At 42.4% G+C, this 12963-nt stretch overlaps 1 protein-coding gene across 1 annotated transcript; it reads left to right on the forward strand.

Annotated features, from left to right (window-relative positions):
* The first annotated feature begins 1387 nt into the window (after positions 1-1387).
* On the forward strand, positions 1388-5999 carry bambia (BMP and activin membrane-bound inhibitor (Xenopus laevis) homolog a). The gene is made up of 3 exons (XM_003450243.5): positions 1388-1958; positions 3752-4030; positions 4882-5999. The coding sequence occupies exons 1-3, from the start codon at positions 1883-1885 to the stop codon at positions 5295-5297; spliced, it is 771 nt and encodes a 256-aa protein (XP_003450291.1). The 5' UTR covers positions 1388-1882; the 3' UTR covers positions 5298-5999.
* Positions 6000-12963: the final 6964 nt, after the last annotated feature.

Raw genomic sequence — 12963 nt, forward strand, 5'->3', positions numbered from 1 at the left:
GCAGTGTGTGTGTTTGTGTGTGTGTGTTCTCCTGTGTTGCCTGAGGCAGTATCCTCCTGTTGTCTGTTGGCCGCAAACCGCCTGCGGATGTTTTATTTCTGCGCTCAATGAGTCATTACATGAATGAAAGCATGCTAAACAAATGCGTGGGATTATTAACGCGCATCATCTGGTTGTTTGTTTTTTCTTCTTCTCCTTTTTAATACAGACACCATCTGCGGATGCTATAAAGCTTGCTCGCACACCTATGTTTTGCATTGCCGGTTGTTAATGGGTAAATGTGTGCTGTGTGCGTGCGTCCAGGGTGTGTGTGTGCGCGAGCCGTCTCGGTGGCGCCATGTGCTTTTTTGGATTGCTAATTTCTCTGACTGTCCGCTCTTTCCTGCAGCAGCAGTGTGATGGCCTGAAGGGGAGAGGCTCATCGCGGCGTCAACCTGGCTGCCATCGGGATCACCCTGCAGGTATCTGCGACTGTCCACACTGCACACACGGCTGTTTTATAATGCACTTACCTGTGCTCAAGGAAGAATCTGTCAGTACTCTTTATATAGCTTAGGGTGATTTATATCATGCAAAGTTGGAAAAGAAGTGGGGAGGATTACATCACATATCGGCTGCACCCATGTCACTGAAAACATAGATAATAGTCCAAGACCTGCATTATCATCAGGCGACAGTATGACTGTGTGCGGGACAGCTGTTAACCTGCTGGAGTGACTGCTGCCCGAACCAATGGCATCCACTACTGATAAATGGGATACGTTATTATGGAAATAAAGAAGGATGAATGAAAGCTTCAGAGTGATCAAGCTACAGAAGAATAAGCAGTGTGAGACCGGAAACAAGTTGATTATGTCTAGAAAATAAATCCTCAGGGGCTACCTGATTGGAACATAAGGAGCAAATAAATTCTATAATAATAATTCTTCAAGAAGACTGTGCAAAACCTCAAAAGATTCTAAAAGAATGCTGTTTTTTTTTAAGTATAATGTTTAAGGTTTAACATATTAATGTCACCATGCGTAACATTAAAATTTTCTGTTAACATTATCCTTCCATTACTAGTGTAATTGCATCTGCTTATTTATTTAGTAATGCACTAATAAAAAGGAGATCCCATTTGTTTTACATAGATCGATAAGAAAACATGCTTTATGTTTAGTGCCCATTTCATGTAATTTATAGATAGAATTTATTCACAGATTTTTTTTTTTTACCTTAATTTCTCTCATTCTCTTTTTTATAGTACTTTCCTTTTTAAAATATTTTTTTTTGCCTTATTTTGAAAAGAGCCACCGGATGCTTTGTTGTACGTCCTATCACTAACTTCTTTCTCGGTAGGCTGGCCAATCAGATTAGAGGGGGCGGAGCTCTGACTGACCACAGCTATTTCTGCTCAATCGTGCCTGTCCCTTGTAGTCTTTGGCACAGCGGAGTTGTCCGTGTTTAGTGTTTGTTTCTCAGTCGTGGAATACAAAAGTGATGCTTCGACGTGACCGGCTGCAGAGCGAGACAGATGAAGACCAGCAGTGACAACTTTATGACTCGGTTTCACTCTGTTCAACGGAGTATATATCTTTTCTTTTGTTTCTGCGCTTGAAGAAGAGGCTGCTGTATTTTGTGCGCTCCGGTAACAAATTCGCGAGGGTCTCGGTGGCTCCATGAGGGAGAGGAGACATTTTGGGGTGTTTTTTTTTTCCCTTTTTCCTTGGTGTTCCAGTCAGACTCGTGAGCTGCCGCGTTCCGACCCCACGAAGGCTTAATGTTTCGCCATAGCTTCATGTAAATCTTTTTTTTTCTCGCGCTGCTCTCTGCCCAGCGGACTCTTCTGCTGCTGCTACTGGATATATGAGGACTCTTCTTGCGCAGTAATTTGGTGTAAATGGATCGCCAGTCCAGTTTCATTTCCATTTGGCTACAATTGGAACTCTGTGCCATGGCCGTTCTTCTGACCAAAGGTACGTGTGGACTTTGCTGCGTGGACAGAGCGTGTTTGTTGGCTTCTTCAAAAGAGGATAAACAGTGTTTTGAAGCGATAAAACGAGGCTGAAGTTAACCCTCAGTCGATGGCTCCAGGCTTCTGCGGGGCAGCTTACGCTCGCGCCAGTGTTTGCGGGAAAAAACCCCCGTCACAATTAGCAAGAAAATGATTTAGGATTTGGTCATAAAGTTGTACTTTACCAATGAGGGAATCATAAACGTGTTTGTTTATTACTGTCTTTTTCGTAATAAACGTATTATTCTTCCAGTCGTCTTCAAATTTCAGTTAATTTTATTCAGTCATACCCCCCCCTTAAAAAAAAAAAAGAAAGAAAAGAAAACCTAATAACAGCAGCGGAAACCACAAAAACTACCTCTGCCCTAATTATTATTGTTTTTTTCTGAAGGCATGAGATGGCTTGTTTTTTTTGTTTTTTTCTTCAGTTAAAACCTAATTTTAATAAGACCTAACCTCTATACATTGTTGTTAATATAATAGTAAGACACTGATTAATCCTCAGCTGTGTAATACAGTTCTTAGCAGCTAGGCTACACTTAATAACTCCACTAATGTTGAAGCTGCCATTCATACGAGACTTAGCAGGGCTAGAAAAGCTTCAGTACTCCCCCCACCACCACCACCACCCCCTTCAGTCCACAAAGGGGCCTCTCCTTTCTAATGAAATATTCTCCAAATGACCTGCCTGGGCCCCACCGCTCCAATCATTCACAGGGAAAACACTGATCTGATGAATGTGCTTCTGCGCTGCTAAGTTGGTGCAGTCACAGACTTTCGGGCTTTTTAGCTCTCTCATTTCAGGTTTTGTTCCTGAGTCCAGCACATGAAAGCTTAAGGGAAGCCTTTATATGCGGAGCTCTGATAATTTTCCTCAAAATAAAGCAGTCACGCAGTATGTGAAGTGACATTCACATTGGTCGTCCTGCAGTGGTCCTTATACTTATAATAATAACAGTAACAGAGGGCATCAAAGGCAAACTAAGTTGATAAATATATGTTTCCGTGGTTCTGTTTTGTTCGGGCAGATCCTTGGCCCAGATTTCTGTTTTGAGAAAGGAGCCCTGGATGAAGTAATGAGTGGGCCCGTGTAAGAGCAGGTTGCCTTAATGATAAGGTTGCTGGAAGCTCCTTAGATGGGACCTCAGAGCTCCCGCACCCAACCACCACACCCATACCCATACCCCCAGGCAATTTTGCATGCAAACTTTGGATGGGGGAGAAAGTTTGCAGGTTAAAAAAAAAAGAAAGAAGAAAAATCTCTTCCTCTCTTTACTAATTTTCATTTAGGTTGAAAGAAATTGACGTTTGAGACAACCCACTAATTACAAGCTACGTGGTTCCTGTTTTAGAATACAGAGAAAAAGAACCATTTAAACAGGATGCTCTTAAATGAAGGTGTGACAGGTGAATAGGTTAAAAAAAAGAAAGAAAAAGAGTAAATCTGGAACATCCTGTGATCTCTTCAAAAAGTTACCAGGTTGTTTAATGCAGGGTTTAGTAGATACTTTTAGAGCAATATTTCAAAAATAAAAGCAGGGTATACCACTATGGGAAAAGTTGAACTACAGTTGGTGTAAAATAGTCTTTCATACAAGCCGGCATAAGTTTTATAAAAAAAAAAAAGCAAAATATAGGAGTTTTATATTCACACGGTTAGATGTTAAAGACAAAATAGCCATCGTGACTCTGAAACCTTGAGTGGATTAATGTCAGCACAGGTTTCCCTAATACTGCCTTTTTTCCCACTTTTAGGAGAAATTAGGTGCTACTGTGATGCGCCGCACTGTGTGGCCACCGGATACATGTGCAAATCAGAGCTGAACGCCTGCTTCACCAAGGTGCTGGACCCGCTCAATGCCAACTCTCCCCTCACCCATGGGTGTTTAGACCCCATTGCCAATGCTGCGGACATCTGCAGCAGCCAAAGGGCCTTGGATGCTCTCAGCGGGGCGGCAACGCTGGAGTGCTGCCACGATGACATGTGCAACTACAGGGGCCTACATGACCTGGCGCACACCAGAGACTCAACAGGTAAGGGAGAACAGGGTAGCGGAGCTGAACTACTGGCTGTCGGGATGTTTGTTTTTAGACTCTAGCCTTCGTTTTTAGAAACGATGGCACTCTGTGGAGGGATTTTACGAGTCCTCTTCAGCAAATACTCCCATGTTTTCCTCCATCTAGTTCCAGGAGCAATACATTGAGCTCTAAGGTTCTTTAAACACTTGATGTTTATGGATATTCAGACCACCCTTGCCCTCTTTCTGCCCCCCCCCCCCCAAGCTTAATAGAACTTTGGTTTGACTTTTAATGGGTTCCAGCTCTGTGCCTGGGAAGGCAGGGAGCAGCCCGTTTACCTTTAAGCACTTGGAAAGAGATCAGATATAATCTTTTTCTTTTTTTTCTTTTTTTTTTATTATATGTGCACCATGTAATTTTCCCACTGAGCAGGAATGTGCCTCATAGAATGAATATGCATGTTGGGCAGAAACATCAGCTTATATAGTCATGAAAAGGTGCGCGAAGAGTCAGAGAGGAAGGACGGCAGCTCTCCTGTGTGAACCCGAGCACAGCAGACTATAGTTTATTAGGTCAAATTAATTTTTGGCTCTCAGTTTGGGACAAGGTGACTCATTTGTTTTTGCCCCTGCTGGCCTTTCTCACTTGTGCGTTCGCGTCTGTCTGTCTGTCTTATTTTCCCTCTTTGCGGTTACTTTACTGGCATGACTGGCGAGTAGAGCAGCTCCTTCTCATTAAGCTCCAAACAGCAGTTCAAACATAATCACTTGCTTTAAGACCAGGCTCTATGGAGCAGTGGAAACCATATGAGCATGCATTTAACCAGATGATTTTATTTTATTTTATTTTTCCATGCGTGTGTGCAGATGGCCGCTACCAGCCAGACGGCAACAACAGGAACCTGGTGACTCGGGTTCAGGAGCTGACCTCAGCCAAAGAAGTGTGGTTCCGTGCAGCTGTGATCGCTGTGCCGATCGCTGGCGGTCTCATCCTGGTCCTGCTCATCATGCTGGCATTACGGATGCTGCGCAGTGAGAACAAGCGGCTGCAGGACCAGCGGCAGCAGATGCTGTCGCGGCTCCATTACAGCTTCCACGGCCACCACACCAAGAAGGGACACGTGGCCAAGCTGGACCTGGAGTGCATGGTACCTGTGACGGGCCATGAGAACTGCTGTCTGACCTGCGACAAGATGAGGCAGGCTGACCTAGGCAACGACAAGATCCTGTCTCTGGTGCACTGGGGGATGTACAGTGGCCACGGCAAGCTGGAGTTTGTATGACTTCCTGCTGGGAACTGAATGACTGACACCTCCAACAAACAGCCAGGACTGCCTCTCAATCGTTGGCTTTGGCTCTTTTGTACTTTAAAAAGACATTCCCACGTTTTTCGTCCTTTGGACTGTTGTGTTGTTTTTCATTTTGTTTTTTTTTTTAACCATTGGCGAAAAAATACGAGACTGATCTCATGCCTTGTGGTTTTTGCTAGAGGAGCACTTTACTTGAAAATGAAAGGCGAAGCAATGAGGAGCTGTATTTAAACTTGAGAGGGCAGGGCTGAGGTAGAGTGAGAGCTCTGTCACCGCTCCCTAGGATCCTGGACTGTTTTATTTTTACACTGAGCGCCGAAGGATTCCAAATCTGTCTTATTTGCACATTTGTAAAAAAGAAACAACAACAGCAACAAAAAAAACATCATTGCTTAAGACAACAATTCAACACTGACACCAGGGTACAAAATAAAAGGACTTGTGTGAGGAGTGAAAAAAAAAAAAATCAGTGTTTGACTGTAGGTGTGCGCACTCCTCTGTGTATGTTTCATGATTCAAGCTTAATGTAAAGATTCTAAATATATATATTTTTGTCTGATAAAACTGACCGGCGTGTGTCTTATTCTGGGTGAATGTCCAACATCTCTCTCTGTGATCAGACTATAAGCTTGATTGAGTGTGAAAGAACTTCCATTAAAAGTGACTTTTTATTTATTTCCTGATTCACGCTTCTGTTTTTGCTACGTATTCAGCTTTGAAATGTACCATCCGTGAACTTTACAGACACACTGCTGGGGCTGTTGTGAAGTTTTTAGTGACTATCAGATCTTGTTAAAAGCATGCGCTAGGGTGGCCTTTGTGTTTGTGTGTGTGTGTGCGTGTGTGTATCTAATGGAGCTAACAGTAAAGTCTTGTTTTACCATAGAGCTGCTATCTATCTCAGTTATTCCTGAACCCTCAGCAGAGGTCAGGTTTTCAGCTTCATATAACTCCCTCTTCACACAGGAAGTAGTAAAGCTGTTTTTGTTTTGTTTTCTTTCTTCTATACTCCACTCTAAATGCCAGTAAGAGTCACCCAAGTTCCCCCGTCTGTGTTCAGCAGAGTGTCCGTGAGGAGGGATTGCAATATTGAAGCACAAAGTCACTCCTACACGTTTAGTCCTGCTGCTACAAATGCTCACCAGAGCACCAAAGGTGTATCAGTTCACCGCTGAAGATGGGTTAGCCTAACCCTAACAAAAATCTTTTCTCTTCTTTGTGATACTTATTGAAACTACAGAGTCCAGCTGTTCTGAAACAAAAATGTCAATACGTATGTCTTTAGTAGGAAACAACAGACAAGCAGTGGATGGAAACTCAGAAATATACTTGCGGCATATTCATCTTTGGCTTTGCAGGATTATCATTTAAAAAAACAAAAAAAAACAATAGTTATTCCTTGTTGTTAAAAGGTTGGTTCACCCAAATTACAACGTGCTGTTCAGCAAAGTTCTTAGTTTGGAACAGAAACATAGGAGAGAGAAAGAGGCAGCACTCAAAGAAGCCTGATCTATGGGAGATGTCCACAATAACAAAGATTTTGGGAGAAGTATAATTCTAGGGGTGAAATGGCTTTTGAAAACATTCATTTGTGGTGCAGTGATCAGACTTTTTTTAAGTGGTTGCCAGATTTGACTTGTACATATTTTTATCTCCCAATGGCCAGTGAAATTAAAAGTTTAAAGTTAAAATAACTTTCCTAATAAGTTCCCGTAGGAGCAGAGAAGAGTGCCAAGGAGAGTAACTTAATTTTAGAAAGATCCTGTCCAGGATTCAGGTCTCTACCAAGGACCCCGATACAACAACAAATCCAATTCAGTTAAAACTGTGACAGCGTGCTATAAGCATTATATAGCAACTACATTAGAAATGTGACTTTTCTTTTTATTTTAGTAATTTAAGTGACCTGGCTCTTGATTGATTTTAATGCTCACAAAACAGCATGTAGCAGAACATAATGGAAGAGGTTAACCACTGGCAATGGTTTTAAATACAGCACATGCATTTAAAATTTTACATGTTTTAAATGTTACTGAACATACAGTTTCACATAAATTTGCTGACTGTGCCTGGAGTTAGCGCAGGCTCCAGAAGCACATCCCTAAACAGAAATTGCAACATGTCTTTGCGAAGCACTGGATAGCATAAAATAGAAATCCAGTTATTTACAATACATGAGTAAGTATATTTAATTAGTTTCCACTCCTGCCCTTTCAGAATAAAAGCCCTTGTGTCTGGCAGCCTAGCCTCTGTCAGTGCGCCCCAGGGTGGCTGTGGCTACAATGTAGCTTGCCATCACCAGTGTGTGAATGTGTGTGTGAATGGGTGGATGACTGGAATGTGTAAAGCGCTTTGGGGTCCTCAGGGACTAGTAAAGCGCTATACAAATACAGGCCATTTACCATTTTTTTGAAGGGACTGCGATGCCACGTGTGACACTGTCACAAAGTATCTGGGCTGTTGTGGAAGGGCAGCCTTTCTGCTCAACTCTTGCAGAACGTGGATGCAAACTGAAAGGAGCCACAGTCCAAAAGTCCAAATGTGGCAGTGATCGTGATGGGAACTTACAACAGGCTGTGTATTATGCGCCACATGTGTCACGCTGGAGGATGACAGGAGACGCTCAGGTTGAAAAGTTCACACCCTTGTGGTCGCTCTCCTGTTACCACAGCAACGCAATTAAGACATCCTGTAAGTATTTTGAAAGTGGAGGTCCGCTTGGCTAAAAAGTTTGTGTGTGTGTGTTGAGCACTGACCCTTGTTTCTTTCCATTAGGAGGACAGGAAAACACTATTAGCAGCTAACCACTTAACGGCAGCTTGCATTAGCGAGGCTCAGCCCACGCTCAGGGCCTCCCCCAGGACTATTACCCTTGTAATAATAACAATGTCCTTTGCCTGGCCTGCCTAATGTGACTGCTGTTTTCTTTAGCTTGATCCCACTTTGCTGCCTCACCCATGGGTGTCAGGTGGCCACAGGAAGGTTAGGAAATCACCTCAGGTAAGCCTTAAAGGAGGGTAAGCAAGTGGACTCCCCTTTTGTGCATCTGGCAGCATTGGGAATTAATTACATGCACACACACAGCTCCAGCTTCCACAGTACGAGGCATACACAGGCATGGTCATTAGCATCGGCCTTTTTGTGCAGCGCTAGGCGGTCAAGCTGTCTGCATTCACATGCAAATTTAATGAGGTGGCCGACTGGCCCGCATCAAAAGAGCCCCAATTTGTTTGGAAACGACTTCAAGCTGGCCCCCAGTGCCGACACCAGTACAACCGCCACCATGACGTTGTTGCCAGCTTCCAGTGGAAAATCTCACCGTCCTTCCCTTTTTATCTTAAATGCCACCTCCTGAATATTCTCCATCCTCAGGTGGGCTGCCTTCCTGCTGCAGGGTTAACAATCTGAAATGTGTGAACCACCGCCTCTGCATCCCGGAAAGCCTTATGCCTACTGTGGCAGCAGCGACGTGTGGAACAATATATGAAGTGTAAACACACGTGGAACCTGTTAACACCTGTGCGTGGCGATGGTTGCGTGCCTCCCGGGGTTCGTAACAAGCCCTGTTTTAAACCCTTGTTTTAGAAGGATCCTGTTTTTTTCCTTGGTTTTCTTCACTCCATATCCTCAGATCACTGTGTTTTCTGCTGCCTACCTGATCCACAGGTGGAACACACGCAATTGATGTTTTAAGGTAATCATGCCAAACAAATTGATGGCCATAGCTGATAATAAAAAAAAAAAAAAATCCAAAACAAATTATGGTCCTCTAGTATCCTGTTATGCTACACATCTGTTCGCTTCCATAACTCCTGCCTCATGTAAAAGCTACTTTCTGCCCTGAAACGTAAATTTCAAGGTGGCAAATGACAGTTGCATAGAGCAATTTTCAGAAAAAACTGCGGACTCCCCTTTTTTTAATGGCATTACTAACATTACCCTTGGCAACATGTATTATGGTAGCCCTAAAGAGATGGATACAACACTCTAGTCTGAAAAGTGAAGATAAACTGTGGAGGTGCCTTAAACTTGTCTTCTCCCGATCCTAGCAAGGGGACAAATCCTGTAGTTGCAAAACAATGACCCTACTGTTCCTTTAATGTGTGACCTTGCTAAAGATTTCGACAGTAAGTTTATGGTCTCATTAGCTAGGTTTATGTCATGTATTAGCTAATATGTTCATTATTTATGTAATGGTCCCATATAGAGTAAAGTGGCTACTTTGGGATTGCCATACGAGTACAAATTGTCATGCAGCCCTCGCACAAGATGAACATTCTTGAAAAAGCAGCAGCACCTGAAGCTTTAAAACAATGAGTCAGCAAACCATCTGCTTGCCGAGTGATGACACAGTGATTACTTCTAGGTCCAAGGGTCTACCTCGCTTGATGAGGCTCTCGCGTTTTCTCATGTGAGCTCATGACTGAGTTTTGTCCATTTTCTGCATATGCTTCTGCTGACTGGAAGTCCTGAACATTTACTTTTACAGAGAACACTTTAACCCTGATCCTACAGACAGGATAGTGAAATTCCCACAATTCCTCCAGATGTCCTGCAAGGGTTAAGATCTGGTCCACTGTTTAACGGCCAAGACACAATCCTCATTGCTCCACCCAAATCCAAGGTTCAAGGATCAGACAAAGCCCCCTATTCTGAGGCTGAAAAGTACAATACCCCAGAGCACACCCCCAGGTCCCCCTTTTTAAAATGGAAACTACCACCACTACCACAGTGTGCCACTTCACAGACACTGTCTTATACGTCCAAGTGACATTAAAGAGGTGTGTCAGCCAAGACACTGGTAGTACCCTGCCTTCAGGAAGCTTCTCAACTACCCTAGCTGATGTTTTCCCCCTGGGACTTCAGGGTCTGCCTCTGTCACATAGGACATTGGCTGAGATTTGAAGTTCCTCAGCCAAACTGCCAAACAATATCCCCAGTCCAAGTCTGGAGCTTTTTATACAGTCTACAGATAATTTAAAGATTTTCAAAAAAACGTTCCCATAGAGTTTTTATGTACACGATGAAGTCTAAATCAAAACCCTGCATTTAAGATCAATCAAGCTTCAGCTTTTCTTTGTTTTGGCCTAAAACACTTGATTAATTAATGATCTAAGCATCTGATTCTGCTGATGTTCAGGACATGAAAACAAGCAGGTGCTTCAGCCCTTACATACCATCATACAACAGGTTTTTCATACTCAACAGAAGCAACAATAAAGCTTCTATAAGATACCGAAGCAGCCTCTGCAAAGGCTCCACTGCAAAGTAGCTGCGGTCTAAATCATATCACTGATACTTGAAGGCTGTTTACCATTTCCCAACCACAAACAAATAGAGACATTCCGGAAAATAAACACAACTTGCAATTCCATAAGACAAATTTTTTTTTAAAAAAATGTCATTTTTAATTGAAAAATGTGCATGACCGCAGAGACAAATCATCGTCTGCGGTGACAGACATCCGCTGGAATAAGATGTGATCTAAATATTTAGCCAATTCATTTCCTTCCAGTGGATAAAGCTACAGCTTTAGAGCTCCTCCGCCCCATCTAAACATTTACCCCAGTGTGTTGTTAACATTTAGATATAAATCTGCCCCAAAAGGAAAATAATAATGTTGGGAATGTTTACAGGACAGAGCGGGCTTCTTGAAGTTAAATGTCGCACTCTGCAAATAGCAAAAAAACAAGAAAGAAAGAAAAAAAAAGGTTTATGTTCCTAAAAGAAGGATTTCCAGCCAAGACTATGAAGAAACCACAAACAAAATGGCTAATGAGCACACACTCAAAGGCATATCTGCAAACATTGGTCCTTGAACGGTCAGCTACTCGTGCGCTCCTTTAGATGCTCGACCATTAATGTGCCTTCTTGTTCAGCTGAGGTGTCTCACTGGCCCGTCTGTCAGCTGAGGGCCCCTGAAGACAGATGACCGAACAATGCAACCTTCCTCTCAATGACACAGCATCATTCATGGATACCAGTCACTCAGAAAAGCCCTGTGGTTATGAAAGCGAAAGCACATTTGCATGTCAGGATGATTTTTTTGCTGATTAAAGAAGTGCTAAAGGTAATTAAAAGTGGACAAACACACAGTTATTTTATTTTGAAACACAGCCCCACTGAGCTGATGAGCCTAAAAAACTGAAAATCTAGGTCACATTTATTTTGTGTATGGTAGTTTTTTAGTTTTAATTATTGTTTGATGAAAGATTTAGGAATGCTAGTGGGTTGGCTGAGTGTAATACTACCTTAAACAGTAATTTTCAAGAGTTGCGCCAAAGCCGTAAAATATTCTTTAAAAAAATATCCATAACCCACTAACAATAGGCTACTACTAAGAAATACTTCTAAGCTTGGAAGTAATTGTGAAGTAAGCTAGCTTAATCATGAGTAAGCAAGGTAGTCATACATGCTACCAACTTAGCAAATAGAAACCCACTGTTTAACTCACTTTACTCCTTTCTACTGATTCTGAAATATATAAGAAAAATAAATTACTGCCTAAGCTTTTAATATTATGTAATGATTAACATAGCTTGAAAGGAAACGCCAAAAAATAAAGAAATATGGCTGCTAAACTATAACTATACATCTGCTGCTCAGAGAAGAATTTTAGCAAATTAAAAGTTAGAATCCTGTACGTTTTCAAAATCTTTGTGCGTTTGATTATAAGACCTTGTGCAACCGCAGCATGGTAACATGAATCAGGAACAAGGACATCCCAGAGGTGTGGCAACTTCCTAAAGCTTGCGTGCGTGCCGAGGACCGACAAAAATGGCTCCCATAAAGCCTTTTGGCTTGGCACCGGACCAGCTTTCTCTACCTAACAGAGATGTGCACCTTGAGCTGGCAGCACATACCCTTGGGATTTGATGCTAGCTGGCTGGCTCTGATGTGTGTTCATTGTGAGTGTAGATCCCAGGGATTACTGGGCTGAAAGCAGAGAAGCTTGTGTCTCTTTGACAACATCTCTGTGTGAGCAGGGCTAAAAACCAATATCAGTTTAGGAAGTGGTCTAAAATAACATGCGGTTGGTGACATAGATTCTTCCAGAGTTTGTACTTTAAAGCTGGTGTTAGCGATGAAAGTTTAAATTCTAATCCCATACAGACTGCAGGAACTTATATTCAAAGATCCCCCCCATGTATCAGCAGGTATGTTCACAGTGGAAAAAGTGACAAGAAAGAAATAACTGTCAAATCTTGGTAAAAGCATTCTGTAGTTTTTTTTAACCAGGAGTCCATCAGTCACTGCTCAACTGACGGACTGAAAGAATTTACTGTGATAGTTTTCACAGAGCGCATTCGGCATCGTTCCACACAAGGCCAAAACCTTTAATCCTTTAAGGAATAAGTGGCTTTGTGTTGGACTGTTTTCTGGCAGGGTGCAGTGACTGGCTCGAGCACTGTTGACATAGACAATCAGTAGAAATTACACAAGATACAGTTTTTAAGTAGTTCAGTTTATGGTGGTAAGCAGATACTGTTACTTTTCGAATTTTAGACAAACTTTTGCCTCCTTTAACTGCCTTTAGCTAATATAAGCTAAGCTAAGCAAAGCTACACTATGCTGATTTTCTAATAGGGGCAAACTCTCATTCTTTGAATTTCCTGTTTTTACAAGAAGAGTTTGCGAG

Source organism: Oreochromis niloticus, linkage group LG9 (genome assembly GCF_001858045.2).
Source record: "Oreochromis niloticus isolate F11D_XX linkage group LG9, O_niloticus_UMD_NMBU, whole genome shotgun sequence".
NCBI lineage: Eukaryota > Metazoa > Chordata > Actinopteri > Cichliformes > Cichlidae > Oreochromis > Oreochromis niloticus.